The sequence below is a fragment of the Talpa europaea genome (assembly GCF_964194135.1).
Source record: "Talpa europaea genome assembly, chromosome: 1".
Lineage (NCBI taxonomy): Eukaryota > Metazoa > Chordata > Mammalia > Eulipotyphla > Talpidae > Talpa > Talpa europaea.
Window position 1 is genome coordinate 8,649,026 of NC_140073.1, and position 23,172 is coordinate 8,672,197.

General features: G+C 36.9%; 2 protein-coding genes across 2 annotated transcripts; both read left to right on the forward strand.

Moving 5' to 3' along the window:
• Nucleotides 1–3,574: 3,574 nt before the first annotated feature.
• On the forward strand, nucleotides 3,575–4,557 carry LOC311167079 (olfactory receptor 5B12-like; the record flags this gene model as incomplete). Its single annotated transcript, XM_084227885.1, has 1 exon — nucleotides 3,575–4,557. Exon 1 carries the CDS (start codon nucleotides 3,595–3,597, stop codon nucleotides 4,555–4,557), a length of 963 nt encoding a protein of 320 aa, XP_084084011.1. The 5' UTR covers nucleotides 3,575–3,594.
• A 12,652-nt stretch (nucleotides 4,558–17,209) lies between these two features.
• Nucleotides 17,210–18,149, forward strand: LOC311171012 (olfactory receptor 5B12-like; the record flags this gene model as incomplete). The annotated part of the gene is given in 2 exon segments (XM_084233553.1): nucleotides 17,210–18,121; nucleotides 18,123–18,149. Coding segments are annotated over 2 exon segments (939 nt in total).
• Between the last annotated feature and the right edge of the window lie 5,023 nt (nucleotides 18,150–23,172).

Sequence of the window (23,172 nt, forward strand, 5' to 3'; positions counted from 1 at the left end):
TGGTGATTTTCTTGTTAAAATATTATAATCAATCAAATAAGAGAAAATTTTTACTGTTCTCCCTCAATCCACATGTCAGCATTTGTTGTATTAATAACTATATGCGTTTATATGTTGTATTAATAACTATATGCGTTCTCTGTGTTTGTTTCATGTTTAACTTCTCCATTAGACTGAAAAACATCATGTGTAGAAGCATGATTTTCTTGCATGGACATTGCACACCAGGGCTCAAGGGTGTGTTGAGTTCCTTTTGGGATCAATAAATGGTTGAATGAGTGGATCACTGTCATCAATGATTCAGCTATTTCAGATGAATCAAATGAGTGAATAATTCCTGGCATCCACTTGACTTGCTTAATGACAAAGCCCATGTCCCTCTCCTCCAATATTTGTGTCAAATTGCTGCCCTAGAGGTAATGATGTCACTTGATTTTGTATTATCAAGGAGAGTGAGTAGAAATATGTAAATAAACTGTTGATCTCCCTCCACAAGCCAGAGCTCGATCATCACAGGCACTTTAATTGTTTTAATTGCTTTCCCCAGTTATGTGAGAAAAGAGGTATTATGCCTTGAGACTTTATCCCTTGAGGATTCTCAACCTTTCAAATCCCACAGGACTCCTTTGGATCCTACATTAGAGTCCCGGGTCGAAGGGCCAGAGACCCTAGGATCATTCATTCTTCCATTTACATGATTGTTAGTAACTGTCTAGTACAACAATGATCTTCCTGCAAACTGAACTCCAATGAGAGCATGCAACAAACCAGGACAAATCTGCAACAAACCAAGAGAAATCTGCAAATAATAATGACTTTATGACTGTGATGATTCAGGTAGAAAATATACAGGGATTCTCTGGTTTTCTCAAGAGAGCTGCAGCCCTCCTGTGAGGATGTGGTTGGGTGACTAAGTATTTAGTATATCTAGTTTATTGATGGAGACACAGAGGCTCCAATCAGCTAAGTGAGTTGTGTGAGAAGAGAGAAGACTTAGGTGAGAAAAGAGATAATCTGGAACGGGCATTAGCTGCTTCCAAGGCTAACAAGTAATGTTTCTTAATGTGTCCTTTCTCTGGAGAACTTTTACCCTTTTGACCAAATGCTCAAGGGCCACTCCTAGGGTGTTCCTTACTCTCATGAACTGAATTTCTGATCTGAGACGCACATGGGATACTGATCTCAGACTCACATGTGCTAGATTTTCCTGTTGCATTGTTCAGGGAGCAAGGTAAGCCTCTAGATCAAATTTACAGCCTGTATAAATTTGCAGGGGCAGAGGTAACCAGGCAGACATGTCAAACCAGCCTTTTCCCCCTGGGTTTATTCAGAAGCCAGTAGTTACTGTGTTGAGCATTTTTATTATTTGTGGTTAATAACAGAAGATACCTATCATGACCACCATGCAGATCCTCAGGGCACACAAGGATCTGTGTTTTTATCACCCCACAAGACTCAAAGACAGGAGGGCATCGTGTCCCTGTTTTGCAATGTACAATGTTTTATAACTTGGATATTATTAAGCATTTCTCAGTTTCATCTTCCTTTTTTGGAGTGTGGTGACATAAGGTATTAAGGCTGGTCCCTGGGATTTGTCACTTTCAAATTGGGATCTCAACATCAAAAATCATTATAATATGTACAACGCTGGGCATCAATAACATTAATAGTATAACGGTATAAATGGTAAAGGAATTCATGAAGGGGAAATCAGGCCAGTAAGCCAATTATAAAAGTGCACTGAGGAAAGATGTGTCAATCTCACACAAGATGGAAGAATTTATGGAATTTACAGTATGAAGAGATCTTAAGACTGTATTTCCTGCTTCGAATATTTTCTGACTTGGGACGCCCAGTTTGATTAAATGTTAGAGACACAGCTAAAGGGCTATAATATAAATGAGATTATCTTGCCATGAGGAGTTGCTGAAGATTTATTGGAAATTTTGAAATCTGTGTCAATCCTTGAAGATATAGTGAGATTGAATCAGGACATAGACATCATGTAAGGAAGATTGCACTTTTTATTTATGTCCAGAGCACTATGTTTGTACGATCTGTAAGACAATCCCCATTATAAGATGAGTCATAAGAGATCAAAAAATGTCTCAAAGAAAATTACAAATTCTTATTCGCAGCAGTAGGTTAATTTGACCAGGGGAGGAGATCTACAGTTAATATCCTCCTCACCTCCACATCAGAAAATGTTGGATTAAGACCCTTTCCTTCACTTTGTGGAAAAGAAAGATGATTTTTAGGAAAGGAAAAGATTTTCAGTAGATTGTTTTATTCAGATCCAGATTTTCACCATGTCCAAGCTCCCATTAATGTTCAGGTATATTTAAAATATATTTTGAATTGAGTACTTGCTCCTTACTTTTCTCATTAACACCTTGATCCAGATCACCATCATCTCTTGCATAGACTAGTGAGGTTAATGCAACAGAAAATGCAATGGGTGAGGTGACAAGATCCCAGATTTCATTCTCCCATGGAAGTCCTCCTTGACCTCACCTACATAATGGATCCCAAGGTAAAGCTGTTCACTGTCTTCAAACATTATGAAAATCTATGTTAACTCAAAGCTTGCTAAGTGTCAGGCTATATTGTTGTTCCCATTTTACACTTTGGAATACTGAGGCTCAGACTTTATAGCTATGCAAAATGACTTGAAAAATAGACTTTTACTTGGTTAGCTGGACTAGCCAATGTATAGTTAGAAGACTAGTGTATGAAAAAAGGGAGGGTACAGAAGGACTATGAGAGTGGATATAAGCAAATGAATTGGTAAGGATATAGGACATTAGATTTCACGTTAATATGCAATGGCTACATTAAATCATGCAGATTTTCAGTTCATATATAGACCAATAAATCCATCCTCACCTTGATGTGTCAAACCTTAAATACCAGTCTGCATCATAGATCCAGAATGATAATGAGTTCAAGAGAAAACTGAAGGCTGATTGTTAGTGAGAAAGATCCAACTTAACCATCCAGTGCATGGTGGAGCTAGAGTTGGCATTGTTGTTATCCAAAGTGTCTTGTTTAGACCAATACTTTTCATTTTATTATTTCCATGTCTTTATTCCTTGTTCATAAATTTCTGTAGTAGCCCACTGGGTGGTAAAATCACATTTTATATCTTTTATGACAGTACTGAAGATAAGAACATGGTATATTAAACTATGTCTTGGTAGCATATAAGTGTTATTTATACAATAAAGGCAATAGCAAAGTGGTCATTGAAATGTAATGAATTCAATTATTGCATGAGTATTTCATTTCAGTGTTTGTGAAAATTTGACTTGGGAGGCAAAAATATCCTCACGAATAATTGATTTTGATTAAGTCATTCCTTTATCGTATCGTTGTGTAATCACTTATGAAGTCAGAAGTTTGGGTTATGTATTAGCTCCTAAGTCTTCTTATCCTGAACACTGTATAATCTGTCAATATTTTAAAACAGTATTTTGCTGTTAAGTGATTGTTAATATCTGAGAATGCCAATAAAAGTCACATTAGTCCAATGGACATAATGAGGTCCCTAAGAATGGTTTTCTCAGTGTTATAGGACATTCACATGATCCACAGATGACCCCAATGGAGAACAGTACAGAGGTGACTGAATTCATTTTTGTGGGGATAACCGATGACCCAGACCTGCAGCTTCCACTCTTCTTCGTATTCACCCTCATCTATCTCATCACTCTGACTGGGAACTTGGGAATGATCGTGTTAATCCTCGTGGACTCTCATCTGCACACACCCATGTACTTGTTCCTCAGTAACCTGTCACTGGCGGACTTAGGTTACTCCACAGCTGTCACTCCCAAAGTGATGGCTCAACTCCTTATGGGAAACAACATCATTTCCTTCAATGCATGTGCTACTCAGCTGTTCTTTTTTGCTGTCTTTCTCACTGTAGAGAATTTCCTGTTGTCTGCAATGGCCTTTGACCGCTATGCAGCCGTGTGCAAACCCCTCCATTATGCCACCATTATGACCACAGGTGTGTGTGAGTGTCTGATAATAGGCTGTTATGTCTTTGCTGTCATGGATGCCTCCATCCACATCGGGAACATATTCAGCCTGTCGTTCTGTGGATCTAATGTCATTAATCACTTTTTCTGTGATGGTCCTCCTGTCCTGGCTCTCTCCTGCTCAGACATCCACAGAAGTGAGTTGGTTTTATTTATTTTTGTAGGCATCAATGTTATCTTCTCTACCACAATCATCTCGATCTCCTACCTATTTATATTTGTCACCATCCTGAAGATGCACTCCTCTGAAGGACATCAGAAGGCCTTTTCCACCTGTGCTTCCCACCTCACCGCCATCTCCATCTTCTATGGGACTGGCATCTTCATGTACTTAGAGTCAAACTCCAGCCATTCTATGGGCAGTGGCAAAATCGCATCTATGTTCTATGCCATCATCCTCCCCATGCTGAATCCACTGGTGTACAGCCTGAGGAACAAAGAAGTTAAGAGCGCCTTTAAAAGAACTGTGGGAAAGGCCAAGTCTTCCATAGGGCTCTTATTTCTATATGTATAGAATCAACAATAAGACACTTTCATGCAATTTAGATGTATCCAGGGAAATACTGACTTTCTCGATCAACAATTTTATATCATCCTAAAGTACTTCTGTTTAGTTCTCTTTACGTCTACAAAACATGTCTTGACAAATAGGAATAACAGCCTGAGAAGAATCAAACATGTACCTATAATTCTTCCTTTCAATTTTCTCCTTAATTATATTTCATTACTTCTTTATTTACAGAATTATTCATCCTCCCAACAGTACATTTACACATTTACAGTCACAAATATATTTAACTTCATTGCCAGAAACACCTCATTCTTGAAACTCATATATATCACACCCATAAGTATATTGAAGAATGATTTCAAGAAATGAGATTAGTCTATTTTTAATATAATATAATATAATGATTTTAGTATCTCTTCTCACACCCTTAATGTAGCTATAATTTTAATGGCATAGCCCTATGCTTGTGCTTTTAACTTTTATTTTAAATTGTTTTATGTTAAAATATTTGATTTTAACCCTTAAAGTGGGTATCAACCCTCCTGGGTATTGGGTTATTACTAAGGTTTTGTTTATTTTGTTCTTCTTTTCAGGGATAGTGTTTGTTGTTACATGGGATGTGGGGGGCTCAATGATCATTTTCCTTCACTCAGAATCCAAAAGTAAAAACTTCATGTCATAATTGTAATTAAAAAACAGACCAGGGTATAAGAAAAGGGAAACAATAATTAAAGCATTTTATCACTCAAAAAAAATCACATCATTTACTTTATTTTTATTTATTTATTTATTTTTTTAATTAATAAATTTTATTTTTATATTCCCCATACAATTGCAATCTCCCCATTCTGACCCCAATCCCTCCCCTCCCGCCCCCAACCCCCCAAAAAGTGTCTCTGGTTCATAGTTTTTGTTGATTTTGATTTTCACTTTCTTATAGTTATTCATTTTCCTGGTCCCTTATTTAAGTTTTCTAGATCCCTGCTATGAGTGAGACCATCTGGTATTTTTCTTATTCTTTTTGGCTTATTTCACTGAGCATGATCCCTTCCAGCGTCATCCATGTTGCTGCAAATTGCATGTGTTTATCTTTTTTGAATGCTGAGTAATATTCCATGGTATATATGTACCACATCTTCTTGATCCAGTCATCTATTTTTGAGCATTTGGGCTGTATCCAAAGCTTAGCTATTGTAAACAGTGCTGCTATAAACATAGGGGTGCAGGTGTTCTTTGGAATTGATGTTTCTGTGTCCTTTGGGTAAATACCTAGGAGTGGAATTGCTGGATCATATGGAAGCTCTATGTTTAGTAGGTCCAGAAATCTCCACACAGCTCTCCATAGTGGTTGGACCAGTTTGCACTCCCACCAACAGTGCAGAAGAGTTCCTTTTTTTCCACAACCTCGCCAACATTTGTTGTTGCTAGTTTTTTTAATATGTGCCATTCTCACTGGTGTAAGATGGTATCTCATGGTAGTTTTCATTTGCATTTCCCTGATTGCAAGTGATGTTGAACATTTTTTCATATGCCTGTTGGCCATTAGCATTTCCTCTTCAGAGAAGTTTCTTTTTAGTTCCTCTGTCCATTTTTTGACTGGATTATTTTCTTTGTTGTTGTTGAGTCTCATCAGCTCTTTGCAGATTTTTGTGATCAGTCCTTTATCATTAGTGTTGGGTGCAAAAATGTTCTCCCAGTTGGTGGGGTTTCTCTTTGTTTTTGTTATTGTCTCTTTTGCTGTGCAGAAGCTCTTTAATTTGATGTAGTCCCAGCTGTTGATCTTTGCCTTCTCTATCACTGCTTTGGGTGATGTGTCTGTAAAGATGTCTTTGATATGCATATCACGTAGTGTTTCGCCTATATTTCCTTCTATGTATTTTATGGTTTCAGGTCTTATGTCTAGTTCTTTAATCCATTTTGAGTTGATTTTTGTATATGGTGTGAGGTAGTGGTCAAGCTTCATTCTTTTGCATGTAGCAACCCAGTTTTCCCAGCACCATTTATTGAACAAACTTTCTTTGCTCCAATGCATAGTCTTTGCTCCTTTGTCAAAGATTAGTTGACCATAAATCTGTGGGTTTGTTTCTGGATTTTCTATTCGATTCCATTGGTCTGTATGTCTGTTCTTGTTCCAATACCATGCAGTTTAGATGATTATGGCTTTGTAGTAGAGTTTGAAGTCTGGGAGTGTGATGCCTCCATTCCCTTCTTTTTTTTTCAGGAGAGCTTTGGCTATTCGGGGTTTTTTGTGATTCCATATGAATTTCATCAATAATTGTTCTATTTCTTTGAAGAATAACATTGAAATTTTGATTGGAATAGCATTGAATCTGTATATTGCTTTTGGTAGGATGGCCATTTTAATAATGTTTATTCTCCCAATCCATGAGCAGGGGATGTCTTTCCATTTCTTTGTGTCTTCTTCTATTTCTTTTAACAGTGTTTTATAGTTTTCTTTGTATAGGTCCTTTACCTCTTTTGTTAGATTTATTCCCAAATATTTGATTTTTTTTGTTTCAATAATAAAAGGGATGGTTTTTTTGAGTTCTTCTTCTTCAGATTTATTGTTTGTATATAGGAAGGCTACTGACTTTTGCGTGTTGATTTTGTATCCTGCCACTTTACTGAACTGATTGATGAGTTGAATTAGTTTTTCTGTGGAGTTTTTGGGGTTCTCTATGTATATATCATATCATCTGCAAAGAATGATAGTTTGACTTCTTCTTTTCCTATTTGGATTCCTTGGATGTCTTTCTCTTGTCTTATTACTCTGGCTAGGACTTCCAGTATTATATTGAAAAGCAGTGGTGAGAGTGGACATCCTTGTCTTGTTCCAGATCTTAATGGAATTGCTTTCAGCTTTTCACCATTGAGAATGATACTGGCTGTTGGCTTGTCATATATGGCCTTTATGATGTTGAGGTACGTTCCTTGTATCCCAAGAATTTCAAGGGCTTTTATCATGAATGGGTGTTGCACTTTGTCGAAAGCTTTCTCAGCATCTATTGATATTATCATATGGTTTTTATATTTCTTTCTGTTGATGTGTTGGATAACGTTGATTGATTTTCGGATGTTAAACCATCCTTGTGTCCCTGGAATGAATCCTACTTGGTCGTGGTGAATTACCTTATGGATACACTGTTGGATTCTGATAGCTAAAATTTTATTGAGGATTTTTGCATCAGTGTTCATTAGGGAGATTGGCCTATAGTTTTCTTTTTTTGTGTTGTCCTTGTTCGGTTTTGGTATTAGTGTAATGTTGGCTTCATAGAACGTGTTAGGTATTATACCTTCCTTCTCAAATTTTTGGAAGAGTTTGTAAAGGATAGGTACCAATTCGTCTCTGAATGTTTGGTAGAATTCATTTGTAAATCCATCAGGTCCTGGGCTTTTGTTTTTGGGGAGGTTTTTGATTACCATTTCAATTTCGCTAATTGTAATTGGTCTGTTTAGGTGTTCTATTTCTTCTTTATCTAGCTTTGGGTGATTGTAGAGTTGTAGGAATTTGTCCATCTCCTCTAGATTGTTAAACTTGTTTCCATATAACTGTTCATAGTAGTTATTAATAATTCTTTTGATTTCTCCTGTGTCTGTTGTGATTTCTCCTCTTTCATTTATTATCCTATTTATTTGTGCTTTCTCCCTTTTTGCCCTTGTGAGCCTGGCAAGGGGTTTATCTATTTTATTTATTTTTTCGAAGAACCAGCTCTTGGTTTCATTGATCTTTTGGATTGTTTTTTTAGTTTCAATTTCATTTATTTCTGCTTTGGTTTTTATTATTTCTTTTCTTCTACTGGTTTTGGGGCTTTTTTGTTGTTCTTTTTCTAGATCTTTGAGTTTCAAGATTAGGTTGTTTCTTTGAGTTCTTTCTTGTTTCTTGATGTGAGCATCTATTGCTATATATTTTCCTCTTATTACTGCTTTTGCTGCATCCCATACATTTAGGAAATTGGTGTCCTCCTTGTCATTCAATTCAAAGAATTTTTTAATTTCTTCTTTTATCTCCTCGTTAGTCCAGTAGACTTCCAGTAGTGTGGGTTTCAATCTCCACGAGGTAGGAGAATACCTTGCCTTCTCTTTATGGTTTATTTCTAGTTTGATGCCTTCATGGTCAGAAAAGATGGTTGGTATGATTTCAATCTTGGTGTATCTGTTGATGTTTGTCTTGTGCCCCAGTATATGATCGATCCTAGAGAATGATCCGTGTGCGCTTGAGAAAAATGTATACTCAGATTTTTTGGGGTTTAGTGTTCTATATATGTCTGTTAAGCCTAAGCACTCTAGATCCTTATTTAGAGCTTTAGTGTCTTTACTTATTTTTTGTCTTGTTGATCTATCCATTGTTGATAGTGGTGTGTTGAAGTCTCCCACTACGTATGTGTTTTCTCTGATGTCTGTTTTCAGAGATGCCCAAGACACATAATAGTAAAGCTCCCAAGAATCCAAGACAAGGAAAAAATAATGAAACTAACAAGAGGGAAGAAACAGATAACATTCAAAGGGAAACCAATCAGACTGACATCAGACTTCTCTGAAGAAACACTACGGGCAAGGAGAGAGTGGAGGGACATAGTCAACAGACTCCAAGAAAACAGATGCCAACCAAGAATACTCTATCCCGCAAAGCTCTCCTTCCTCTTTGAAGAAAGAATATGGACCTTCCCAGACAAACAGAAACTCCGGAATTTCATTGCAACTAAACCCCCACTCCAAAAAATACTACAAGGAGTCCTAAAGCCAGAACCTCAGAGGGACGAATAACAACAAAAGAAGGCCAAAGAAAGTTATTAAAAGAATAAATAAATAAAATCAAAGGAAAGACAAACACAATGGCAAATACAGATGCTAACATATCAATACTAACTCTAAATGTAAATGGACTAAACTCTCCAATAAAAAGACACAGAGTTGCAGGCTGGATTAAGAAACAAAACCCAACCTTTTGCTGTCTCCAGGAAACACATTTAGCTGCAAAAGATAAAAATAGACTCAAAGTTAAAGGATGGAAAACAATTCTACAAGCAAATGGACCAAAAAAGAAGGCAGGAACAGCTATACTCATATCAGATAAAACAGATTTCAAACTTAAAAAGATAAAAAGAGACCCCAGTGGTCATTACATTATGATCAAGGGGATAATACTTCAAGAAGAAATAACACTCATTAACATATATTCACCAAACGAAGGAGCACCAAAATATATCACATCATTTACTTTAAAGTAAGGACAGCCCCTTCATCTTTGCTGCTCATCCAGGGACATGGCTCATGCTCCTCCGTTCATCTCTGCTCTCAGGTCACACCTCAGAGGTCACCACTCAGGCTCAAATTACGTGGAGATCTAGTCAGTCCTTAACAATCTCTTAATCTAACCTAACGTTCTAATCTTGATGTATGTCACACTAGGAATCCCTCAGAGATGGGCTAACAGTGATAGAGATGCTTTCAATTAATGAAAATTATTATATTACTTAGTCTAAAAATGATTTCTTTTATATTAATTCTTCCAGGGTTGGCTTCTTTTTTTTTTTTAAGATATTTTTATTTATGCATATAAGAACCAGGGTACAGGCCATATGTGCAGAAGTGGGAGAGGATTCACCAGAGACAGAGTGGGGAACAGAACAGGCACAGTGCTGTTCACACTGAGGGAGCACTGGGCAGGACAGAAGAGGTCTGCTGTGCCATGTGGGTATCTCTCTGGCCAGCCAGGATCAAACCTGCGCTGCAGAGGCTTCAGACAGCTTCACAGCTCCGCGCTCAGCTGACTGTGCCACCAGGCAGGCCCAGTTGTTGGCTTATATTTTGACATATCTTTCCCACAAAATGAGTGGGAACACTGTTGGAACACACACTTTGTGGATGGATAGATACATAGATGTAGACCTAATAATCTGTGTATATATTCTTCTAGAGTTTGGACTGATAAATGGGAAGAGTGAAGTCAAAATTTTTGCATTCGTGTCTGGAGTCTCACATTTACAACTCTTGTGCTTTGAAGTGTTAATAAATCGTATTATGATGTAGTAGAGAGATTTACATATTGGGACATGGCCTTCAGAACCACAAGTAAGATCACAGCAACACACTGATAGAGAAAGGTTTCCTTTTTGTAGAAAAAGAACTGGATCTCCATTCCCTTCAGGTTACTCTCATAAAATCTAAATCTTATCTGAAGTAATTTAAATGTAAAGAATCAGGTTTGGTTACATAATTTGCAGAACCCAGCATAAGAACAAATAACATGGAACTCCTTGTTAAAAATTTACTAATAAACCCAGTTGAAAAGCCAAGCAATAAACCCAGTGCAGGACCTTTTATTTAATTATTATTATTTTTTTAATTTTTATAATCCCCATACAATTGCAACCCCCTTATTTTGACCCCAATCCCTTCTTTCCCCGCTCCCCCCCATAGTGTGTCCCTGGTTCATAGTTGTTTGTTGATTTTGATTTTTTCTTTCTTATAGTTATTCTTTTTCCTGGTCTTTTCTTTTATTTAGGTTTTCTAGATTCCTGCTTTGAGTGAGACCATCCGGTATTTTTCTTTTTCTTTCTGACTTATTTGCTGAGCGTGACCCCTTCCAGCTCCGTCCATGTTGCTGCAAATTGCATGTGATTATCTTTTTTGAATGCTGAGTAATATTCCATGGTGTATATGGACCACATCTTCTTGATCCAGTCAACTATTTTTGGGCATTTGGGTTGCTTCCAAAGCTTAGCTATTGTAAATAGTGCTGCTATAAACAGGGGTGCATGTGCTCTTTGGAATTAATGTTTCTGTGTCCTTTGGGTAAATACCTAGGAGTGGAATTGCTGGATCATATGGAAGCTCTACGTTTAGTAGGTCCAGAAATCTCCACACAGCTCTCCAAAGTGGTTGGACCAGTTTGCACTCCCACCAACAGTGCAAAAGATTTCCTTTTTCTCCACACCCTCGCCAACATTTGTTGTTGCTAGTTTTTTTAATATGTGCCATTCTAACTGGTGTTAGATGGTATCTCATGGTAGTTTTGATTTGCATTTCCCTGATTACAAGTGATGTTAAACATTTTTTCATATGTCTGTTGGCCATTTGTATTTCCTCTTTGGAGAAGTTTCCTTTTAGCTCTTCTGCCCATTTTTTGACAGGATTATTTTCTTTGTTGTTGAGTCTCATCAGCTCTTTGCAAATTTTTGTGATCAGTACTTTATCATTAGTGTTGTGTGCAAAAACGTTCTCCCAGTCGGTGGGGTTTCTCTTTCTTTTTGTTATTGTCTCTTTTGCTGTGCAGAAGCTCTTTAATTTGATGTAGTCCCAGCTCTTTATCTTTGCCTTCACTGTCGCTGCTTTGGGTGATGTGTCTGTAAAGATGTCTTTGATGTGCATGTCATGTAGTGTTTTGCCTATATGTCCTTCTATATATTTTATGGTTTCAGGTCTTATGTCTAGTTCTTTAATCCATTTTGAGTTGGTTTTTGTGCATGGGGTGAGGTAGTAGTCAAGTTTTATTCTTTTGAATGTAGCGACCCAGTTTTCCCAGCACCATTTATTGTACAAACTTTCTTTGCTCCAGTGCATATTTTTGCTCCTTTGTGAAAGATTAGTTGACCATAATCTGTGGGTTTATTTCTGGGTTTTCTATTTAGTTTCATTGGTCCGTGTGTCTGTTCTGGTTCCAATATGATGCAGTTTTGATTATTATGGCTTTGTAGTATAGTTTGAAATCTGGGAGAGCTAGGCCTCCATTCCCTTGTTTTTTTTTTCAGGATGGTTTTGGCTATTTGGGGTTTTGGTGGCTCCATATGAATTTCATCAATATTTTTCTATTTCTTTGAAGAATGACATTGAAATTTTAATTGGAATAGCATTGAATCTGTATATTGCTTTTGGTAGGATGGCCATTTTGATAATGTTAATTCTTCTGATCCATGAGCAGGGGATTCTTTCCATTTCTTTGTGTCTACTTCTATTTCTTTTAACAGTGTTTTATGGTTTTCTTTGTATAGGTCCTATACTCTTTTGTTAGGTTTATTCCCAGATATTTGATTTTTTGTTTTGTTTCAATACTAAAAGGAATGGTTTTCTTGATTTCTTCTTCTTCAGATTTATTGTTTGTGTATAGGAAGGCTACTGATTTTTGTGCATTGATTTTGTATCCAGTGCAGGATGTTTTAAACACAGGATGTTGTGTGAATTGTACCAGCTCCATGCCCTGAAACCAGCTCCAAAGAGCTCTCCACATATTAGATGGAATCCATTTCTCTTAAACTCCTTGTCATAGAAAGTTAACAGGAATTTAATAAAAGGCAGGTCTAGGACCCAGTAGCTGAGGAAACACTGGTTTTGTCAAATATGCATGTAAAATTAGCACCAGCCCCTGAAGGATTATACAAATATTATTACTATTGAACAAAATCATCATTTAACTTTAGATATATGTGTCTGCACATTATTCTCATAACCCCATACTATAAATATATTAGTAGAGGAATGAACTTAGAGGAAAGGAATATTTTAATGCATTTCTAGTAATAAGAGAAGTAAGTATTCCGTGGTGAGCACCTTGATGCATGATAATTCCATCCAACATGTTTCGCTAAGGTAGATGTTATTGCTTAAATATCACAAGGTAAGTTCTAGGAATTGCTGCATTGTGACTTTTAAACCATTCAGTCTATAAGGATTATCTTTTGCCAATAATGGAATCTTGTTCAAACAGAGGTAATCTGTTCAAAATAATACAGGTTCCCAAGTTGCTAGGAATAAAGTAGTCTTCAGTTCGTTGCTAATTGTCAACACAAATGGGTTTTGCTTCAAGAATTTCTTCAGTTCTTACAACCAGACCATTCTTGCATCATCCATACATACCATTCCATACCTGTCGCTGTGGGTAACTTTGGTTTTGGGATGAGATTCTTATTTTGTTTTGATTTGTTTGTAGGTTTTGCTCCAGAGCAGAAAATGAAAACAAAATACAGCTGTTACATTCAATCTGGGTCTTTAGATTCTGCCCACATCTTTTGACACCTTGAGGTATTTACAAAAAATTTTTACTGTGTGTACAGCAACCTTCCAACTCTCTCTTGTCATACTGTTAGGCATTGGCTGAAATGGTGATTTTCTTGTTAAAATATTATAATCAATCAAATAAGAGAAAATTTTTACTGTTCTCCCTCAATCCACATGTCAGCATTTGTTGTATTAATAACTATATGCGTATCTCTGTGTTTGTTTCATGTTTAACTTCTCCATTAGACTGAAAAACATCATGTGTAGAAGCATGATTCTCTTGCATGGACATTGCACACCAGGGCTCAAGGGTGTGTTGAATTCCTTTTGGGATCAATAAATGGTTGAATGAGTGGGTCACTATCACCATGATGCTACTATTTCAGATGAATCAAATGAGTAAATAATTCCTGGTATCCACTTGACTTGCTTAATGACAAAACCCGTGTCCCTCTCCTCCAATATTTATGTCAAATTGCTGCCCTAGAGGTAATGATGTCACTTGATTTTGTATTATCAAGGAGAGTGAGTAGAAATATGTAAATAAATAAACTGTTGATCTCCCTCCACAAGCCAGAGCTCGATCATCACAGACACTTTAATTGTTTTAATTGCTTTCCCCAGTTATGTGAGAAAAGAGGTATTATGCCTTGAGACTTTATCCCTTGAGGATTCTCAACCTTTCAAATCCCACAGGACTCCTTTGGATCCTACATTAGAGTCCCGGGTCGAAGGGCCAGAGACCCTAGGATCATTCATTCTTCCATTTACATGATTGTTAGTAACTGTCTAGTACAACAATGATCTTCCTGCAAACTGAACTCCAATGAGAGCATGCAACAAACCAGGACAAATCTGCAAATAATAATGACCTTAATTATGACCGTGATGATTCAGGTACAAAATATACAGGGATTCTTCGGTTTTCTCAAGAGAGCTGCAGCCCTCCCGTGAGGAGGTGGTTGGTTGACTAAGTCTTTAGTATATCTAGTTTATTGATGGAGACACAGAGGTTCCAATCAGCTAAGTGAGTTGTGTGAGAAGAGAGAAGACTTAGGCGAGAAGAGAGATAATCTGGAACGGGCATTAGCTACTTCCAAGGCTAACAAGTAATGTTTCTTAATGTGTCCTTGCTCTGGAGAACTTTTACCCTTTTGACCAAATGCTCAAGGGCCACTCCTAAGGTGTTCCTTACTCTCATGAACTGAATTTCTGATCTGAGACGCACATGGGATTCTTATCTGAGACTCACATGTACTAGATTTGCCTGTTGCATTGTTCAGGGAGCAAGGTAAGCCTCTAGATCAAATTTACAGCCTGTATAAATTTGCAGGGGCAGAGGTAACCAGGCAGACATGTCAAACCAGCCATTTCCCCTGGGTTTATTCAGAAACCAGTAGTACTATGTTGAGCATTTTTATTGTTTTTGGTTAATAACAGAAGATACCTATCATGACCATGATACCTATCATGACCATGCAGATCCTCAGGGAACACATGCATTTATCACACCACAAGACGCAAAGACAGGAGGGCATCGTGTCCCTGTTTTGCAGTGTACAATGTTTTATAACTTGTATATTATTAAGCATTTCTCAGTTTCATCTTCCTTTTTTGGAGTGAGGTGATATCAGGTATTTAGGCTGGTCCCTGGGATTTGTCACTTTCAAATGGGATCTCAACAGGAAAAATCTCTACAATATGGACAGCACTGGGCATCTATAATGTTAATAGTATGAAGGTATAAATGGTAAAGGAATACGTGAAGGGGAAATCAGGCCAATAACAAATTATAAAAGTACATTGAGGAAAGATGTGTCAATCTCACACAAGATGGAAGAATTTGGAATTTACAGTATGAAGAGATCTTAGGACTCTCTTTCCTGCTGTGAATATTTTCTGACTTGGGATGCCCAGTTTGATTAACTGTTAGAGACTCAGCTAAAGGGCTATAATGTAAATGAGATTATCTTGCCATTATTTATTGGAAATTTTGAAATCTGCATCAATCCTTGAAGATATAGTGAGATTGAATCAGGACATGGACATCATGTAAGGAAGATTGCACTTTTTATTTATGTCCAGAGCACTATGTTTGTGGAAGTACAATCTGTAAAACTATCCCCATTACAAGACTGAGTTATAAGAGATCAAAAATGTCTCAAGGAAAATTACAAATTCTTATTTTTAGCAGCAGGTTAATTTGACCAAGGGAGGAGAGCTACAATTAATATCCCTCTCACCCACATATCAGAAAATGTTGGATTAAGACCCTCTCTTTCACTTTGTGGAAAAGAAAGATGATTTTTTAGAAAAGGAAATGTTTTTCAGTACATTGTTTTATCCAGATCCAGATTTTCACCATGTTCAAGAACCCATTAATGTTCGGTATATTTAAAATGTATTTTGAATTGAGTACTTGCGCCTTACTTTTGTCATTAACACCTTGATCCAGATCACCATCATCTCTTGCATGGACTAGTGAGGTTAGTGCAAAAGTAAATGCAATGGGTGAGTTGACGAGATCCCAGATTTCATTCTCCCCTGGAAGTCCTCCTTGATCTCACCTGCACAATGGATCCCAAGGTAAAGCTGTTCACTGTCTTAAACATTATGAAAATCTATGTTAACTGAAAGCTTGCTAAGTGTCAGGCTATATTTCTGTTCCCATTTTACACTTTGGAATACTGAGGCTCAGACTCTATAGCTCTGCAAAATGACTTGAAAAATAGACTTTTACTTGGTTAGCAGGACTAGCCAATGTATAGTTAGAAGAAGACCATTGTATGAAAAAAGGGAGGGTACAGAAGGACTATGAGAGTGGATATAAGCAAATGAATTGGTAAGGATACAGGACATTAGATTTCATCTTAATGTGCAATGGCTACATTAAATCATGCAGATTTTCAGTTCATATATAGACCAACAAATCTATCCTCACCTTGATGTGTCAAACCTTAAATACCAGTCTGCATCATATATCTGGAATGATAATGAGTTCAAGAGAAAACTGAAGGCTGATTGTTAATGAGAAAGATTCAACTTAACCATCCAGTGCGTGGTGGAGCTGGAGTTGGCATTGTCATTATCCAAAGTGTCTTGTCTAGACCAATACTTTTTATTTTATTATTTCCATGTCTTTATTCCTTGTACATGAATTTCTGTAGTAGCCCACTGTGTGGTAAAATCACATTCTATATCTCTTATGAGAATACTGAAGATAAGAACATGGTATATTAAACTATGTCTTGGTAGCATATAAGTGTTATTTATACAATAAAGACAATAGCAAAGTGGTCATTGAAATGTAATGAATTCAATTATTGTATGAGTATTTCATTTCAGTGTTTGAAAATTTGACTTGTGAGGTAAACATATTCTCACAAATAACTGATTTTAATTAAGTCATTCCTTTATCATATTGTGTAATCACTGATGAAGTCAGAAGTTTGTGTTACTTATTAGCTCCTAAGTCTTTTTATCCTGAACACTGTATGTTCTGTCAATATTTAAAAACAGTATTTTGTTATTAAATGCTTGTTAATATCTGAGAATGCCAATAAAAGTCACATTAGTCCAATGGACAAAATGAGGTCCCTAACAATGGTTGCAACCCACTTCCTCTTTTCTCAGTGTTGTAGGACATTCACATGATCCGCAGATGACCCCAATGGAGAACAGTACAGAGGTGACTGAATTCATTTTTGTGGGGATAACCGATGACCCAGACCTGCAGCTCCCACTCTTCTTCATATTCACCCTCATCTATCTCATCACTCTGATTGGGAACTTGGGAATGATTGTGTTAATCCTCGTGGACTCTCATCTGCACACACCCATGTACTTGTTCCTCAGTAACCTGTCACTGGCGGACTTAGGTTACTCCACAGCTGTCACTCCCAAAGTGATGGCCCAACTCCTTATGGGAAGCAATGTCATTTCCTTCAATGCATGTGCTACTCAGCTGTTTTTTCTTGCACTCTTTCTCACTGTAGAGAATTTCCTGTTGTCTGCAATGGCCTTTGACCGCTATGCAGCCGTGTGCAAACCCCTCCATTATGCCACCATCATGACCACAGGTGTGTGTAAGTGTCTGATAATAGGCTGTTATGTCTTTGGTGTCGTGGATGCCTCCATCCACATCGGGAACATATTCAGCCTGTCTTTCTGTGGATCCAATGTCATTAATCACTTTTTCTGTGATGGTCCTCCTGTCCTGGCTCTCTCCTGCTCAGACATCCACAGAAGTGAGTTGGTTTTATTTATTTTTGTGGGCATCAATGTTATCTTTTCTATTTTGATCATCTCTATCTCCTACCTGTTTATATTTGTCACCATTCTGAAGATGCACTCCTCTGAAGGACATCAGAAGGCCCTTTCCACCTGTGCTTCCCACCTCACCGCCATCTCCATTTTCTACGGGACATCCCTCTTTATGTACTTAGAGTCAAACTCCAGCCATTCTATGGGCAGTGACAAAATGGCGTCTATGTTCTATGCCATCATCATCCCCATGCTGAATCCACTGGTGTACAGCCTGAGGAACAAAGAGGTTAAGAGTGCCTTTAAAAGAACTGTGGGAAAGGCCAAGTCTTCTGTAAGGCTCCTATTTCTACATGCATAGAATCAACAATAAGGCACTTTCATGCAATTTAGATGTATCCAGGAAAATACTGACTTTCTTTATCTGCAATTTTGTAAAATCCTGAAGTATATCCTTCAGGTCTTCTTTAAGTCTATAAAATATGTTGATGAGTAGGAGATTTCAGGAATTCAGTTTGAGAAGTATCAAACATGTACCTGTAATTCTTCTTTTAAAAGTTCTCCTTAATTATATTTCAATACTTCTTTATTTGCAGAATTATTTACACTCCCATATGTGCATTTATAGTCACAAACAAATTTAAGTACAGTGCCAGAAACACCTGATTCATTAACCCCATATACATCACACCCCCATGAATAAATTGAAGAATAATTTCAATGAGAAATAAATGGTATTACTCTATTTTTATAGTATAACTTAATTATTTTGTTATCTGTAAATACATTCCTTAATGTAGCTATAATTTTTAATATCATATCCCTTATGTATGTGCTTTTAACTTTTATTAAAATTGTTAGATGTTCAATTATTTTATTTTAATCCTTCAAGTTGTTGCCAACTAACCAGGATATTGGGTTATTAGTAAGGTTTGTTTATTTTGTTCTTTTTTCAGTGATAGTGATTGTGATTACATGGGTATTTTTATTGGGCTAATTTTCATTTTTATTGACTCAGTAACAAGACGTAACATCTTTATATCACTATTTTAATAAGAAAAACTGACAAGAGAATAAAAAAAGGGAAACAGTAATTAAAGCATATTTTCATTCACTTAACAAAATCACATTTGATTTTGAAGTAAGGATGGAGCCTTAGTCTTCACTGCTCCTCCTGAATGTATTTCATTCTCTTTCATTTATCTCTGCTCTCAGGTTACCTCGCAGGCTCAAATTACAGGTCTAACTAATTGGTCTTTAACAATCTCTTTATCTAACCTAGCTTTCTAATTTTGATATATATCACACTAGGAATCCCTCAGAGATGTGATAACAATAATAGATTTGCTTTCAAATAAAGAAAATTATGATTTTGGTGAGTCTAAAAATGATTTCTTTGAATGACCAATTCTTCCTGTGTTGGGTTTTATTTTAAAACATCTTTCCCACCAAATGAGTTTGACCACTATAAGAACACACAGAAATTACACAGACAACAGACAGACAGAAGCACCAGACACTTCACCATAGAAGGCACAAATGGTCAACAGGCACATGAAAATAAAAGTATTCATCTTTCACCCTGTAAAAAAAATGAATATGGAATTCTTCAGAAATTATAGGAGGGAACACTTTCTGATGGATTCTGAAGCAAGCATTACCCTGATACCAAGTCCAGACAAAAACACTGAGAGAGATTTATCGATGTCCTTTGGTATGTTTTGATTATGACATCGTAATTGAGGGTTATAGAGGAACTTGGGGGAAAAACATTTAATGAATCTACCATGCAGGGAGCATCTAGAAGCCAGAAAAGATAAGGACACAAGTTCTCCCCTAGTCTCCAGAGAACTCAGACTTGCCATCACCTTGATTGTGACCTGAGACCCATCTCAATTTTCTGACCTCCAGAACTGTAAGACAATAAATTTGTTGCTTAAAGCCAACCAATGTTTTTTCTCTTTTGTTTTGAAAAAATTCCTGGCAGGTTATTTACTTATCATTTCTGCCATATTAGCTTTCTCTTTCCTTTTTTAGTCTCTAAGACACAAACCTTCAAACTTTACATGGGGCTCTTCATGTCTCTCATGCCCTTCAATTTCTATCTATTTTTTGCTCCACTTTTTAACTTGGATGTTTACTGAGCTCTTTACTAGTTTATTCTTACTGTGTGTCTAAAATGCTTTTGAGACATATGTTCAATTCTTATTTCAGTAAGAAAACAAATGTTTTATGTCCATTTTTCTTCTTTGTAGCACTTTGGCATCTCAATTCATGACTACTGCTGTTGTTTTTTAATGCCTTTACACACATTTCTAAAAATTATACTTAACGTCTACAACTGTACTCACTAGCAGAATTAGCCTGTTCCCATCTCCATGGTTATCAACCCTGAAATTATGTGCCAGATTTCTTGGTCATAAGCTTACCCGTAAGTGAGCTAATTTCATTGTATATGCATTCCAGAACGATTATCACAATATATTTCCACCATCAGGGAGGACCTGGAGCAAGTAAAGATGGGACATTTAAAAAAAATTAACTCACTGGGGGCCTCCCTGGTGGTACAAGGGGTTAAGCACCGCACTATGAAGCTATTCACAGCCTCTGCAGCACTAGTTCAATCCCCGGCCGGCCAGGGAGCTACCCATATGGCACAGCAGACCTCTCCTGTCTCTCCTGCTGCTCCCCTCAGCAGTGTATTTCAGTCAGTCTGCCTATTCTGCTTCCCACTCTTGTCTTGGTGAATCCTCTCACTGCCCGCACCTCTGGCCTGTACCCCAACTCTTGCATGTATGCATAAATAAATCTTTTAAAAAAATTAACTCACTGTTCTATAGCCAGCGTTCTAGGGTTAGTTTCTAGTTTGGCTTTATCTAACCTTCTGTCTGCTACAAGTGTGAGGGGGAGAGAAGAGGAGCAAGAACAAAGTGGGAAGGAAGCACAGTGGACCATGGCGGTGGGCTGTGTGTGTTTTGGTGGTTGGTGAATATTTAAGGTGAATTAGGGAAGCGTTATTTCCTAGGATCCACTTGTCTTAAGTAATGACAAAGTCAATCATTGCAGTCCTGGGAGTCACACTGAGGTCTGAGTTATGCATTATCAAACAGGATAATTACAAATGTAGACATGCCCATGACAATGCTCAACAAGCAGAACTGGCTCCCCACAGACATTTTAAACACTTGTTTAGTTGGTGAGATAAAGCCCTTTTCAGTCCTCCTAGGGTATTTGTCCCCTAAGAGTTCAGTGACTCTATAAGTCTCTCTGGGCTCCCATTCTTTAGTCTTTTAAGTCCCAACATGATTCCATTTGGCTTCATATTATAGGGTGCAGCCCAAGAACCAGAGTGACTTTGACCATCTACCTATTCATCTGACTTGTTAAGAGTTGTCCAGTAGCAATAATGACATATCTCCAAACTGACACCAATAAGAATGTGCAGCAATGTCCAGAGAAAACAACTGCAAGTATCAGCAATATTGAGATCATGATAATCACCCCAACCAAGTATAAATCTTTTTAGGCACTTTCTTATTTTGTTGTGTTAGCAGCAGTCTATACAGTGTTGGGCTTGCCTTTTGCTATTTTCATTATATTGTTGATTTTATCAAAGCTCAAAGAGGTTAAGTGACTTACCTAAGAAGGATGAGTAGCAGACCTTGAACTAGAAAACTTAGCTGATTCCAAGGCTAATAGTAATTTCTTTTCTTTATTTTTTTCTGCATCCTGAAAACTTTAAATTTTTTGATCAAACACTGGAGAACATCCCAATAAGGTGTTTACTTTCTCTGGCAGATGGAATCTGCTTTGAGATCTGCACACCTATGAAGGTGCTGGATTTGGATGTTGTATTCTTCAGGGAATAAGGTAAGGCTTCAAATCTACTGTTTTTAATTTTTCGTGGATATGGTTAATTGGGAAAATGCAACCAAAAAGCCATTTATTTCTCCTTTGATTTATTCAGATCTTTGGCTAGGATGCTCTGAAATTCTGTATCATTTCCCTACAACCAGAGTTTATATGTCTACACTACAGATATTCTATCAGAACATGTGAATTTATCTTGTGACATTAGGGAATGTACAAGAAACTCTTGAAGCTCAGCTGAGTACTTGATTTGACTTTGAGCAAGTTATTTAAACGATTTCAGTTCTAGATTTTTCTTTCAGTGAACATGACAATATTAGTTATTTTGAGTAATTCCAAATTGTTAAGAGGATAATATGGGGTATCTTTATAGAGTTGTATTGTAATCTGTACTCATACTAATGTTTGAAAAGGGAGAAGAAATGGAGAATAACAATGAGGGGGAAATCATGCATAGAAATCAGTTATAGTCAAGATTTCAAACTGTGATCCTATACCCCTGAATCACAAACAATATTTGTAAACCAGTTTATTTCAATTAAAAAAAATCACATATAAAATGCACGGAAACGAAGATGTTTAAAGTTACACAAAATTTATCTAATTATGGAAATGATTTTTTTATTTTCCTATATTTTACTATCCTTTTATTGAGGTAACATTGATTTACAATACTGAATATGATTCAGAGGTACAAGGTCACACCTCTTCAGATGTATGTCAACACACCACACCCTCCACCAAAGGACCCATAATCTTCCACCATAGTTCACTGCACCCCCTCACAAAACTCAAGTTCTAATTCTGCCTCTAAAGATTTATCTGGCTTTAGACTCCCAAGGTATAAACTACTATATAGGCCGAGTGATAATTATAGTGCAGATGAGATAAACTCCAGAACACAGCTCTGAACAGATGAGGAAAAAATGTTCTCTCTTGGGAATTGAAAATAAGAATAGCACATTATATTCATCGGTTTTTATAACTGTTTTCAGGTCAGGGGATGTGTCTTGTGCATCACTGTAGGACTGGATTAGCACACACCGGGTTACTTAGTGCTTGTAGAAAGGATGAAAGAATGAACAGCATGCAGCACTTTGTATGCTTATTTATTTGGTTCTATTAAAGACTCATGTTCCTTCTGAATTATTTGAGGATATTTTGAGGGGTTGAAGTGCATTGGAAGCCTTTGTACATCTAATTCTAGTTATTTAACTGAGATCCAGAAAGGCAGGCTATTTGCACAAACTGGAAAATATATTTGATTCCAAGTTTGTGATTTTAATTACACACTTTGATTTCCAAGGGTATATTTAATCACTCAATGAATCAGTCAACTAAATGAGTCACTTTGTTCTACCAAGTTTCAGTGAAATATGAACAGTTTAAATATTTCTTCATAATAATGAGCTAAGATTTTGTTTCAGTGACTTAGCATCAAATTCTAGCTCCACTACTCAATATTTAATTAATAATTAAAGTTAACTCAAT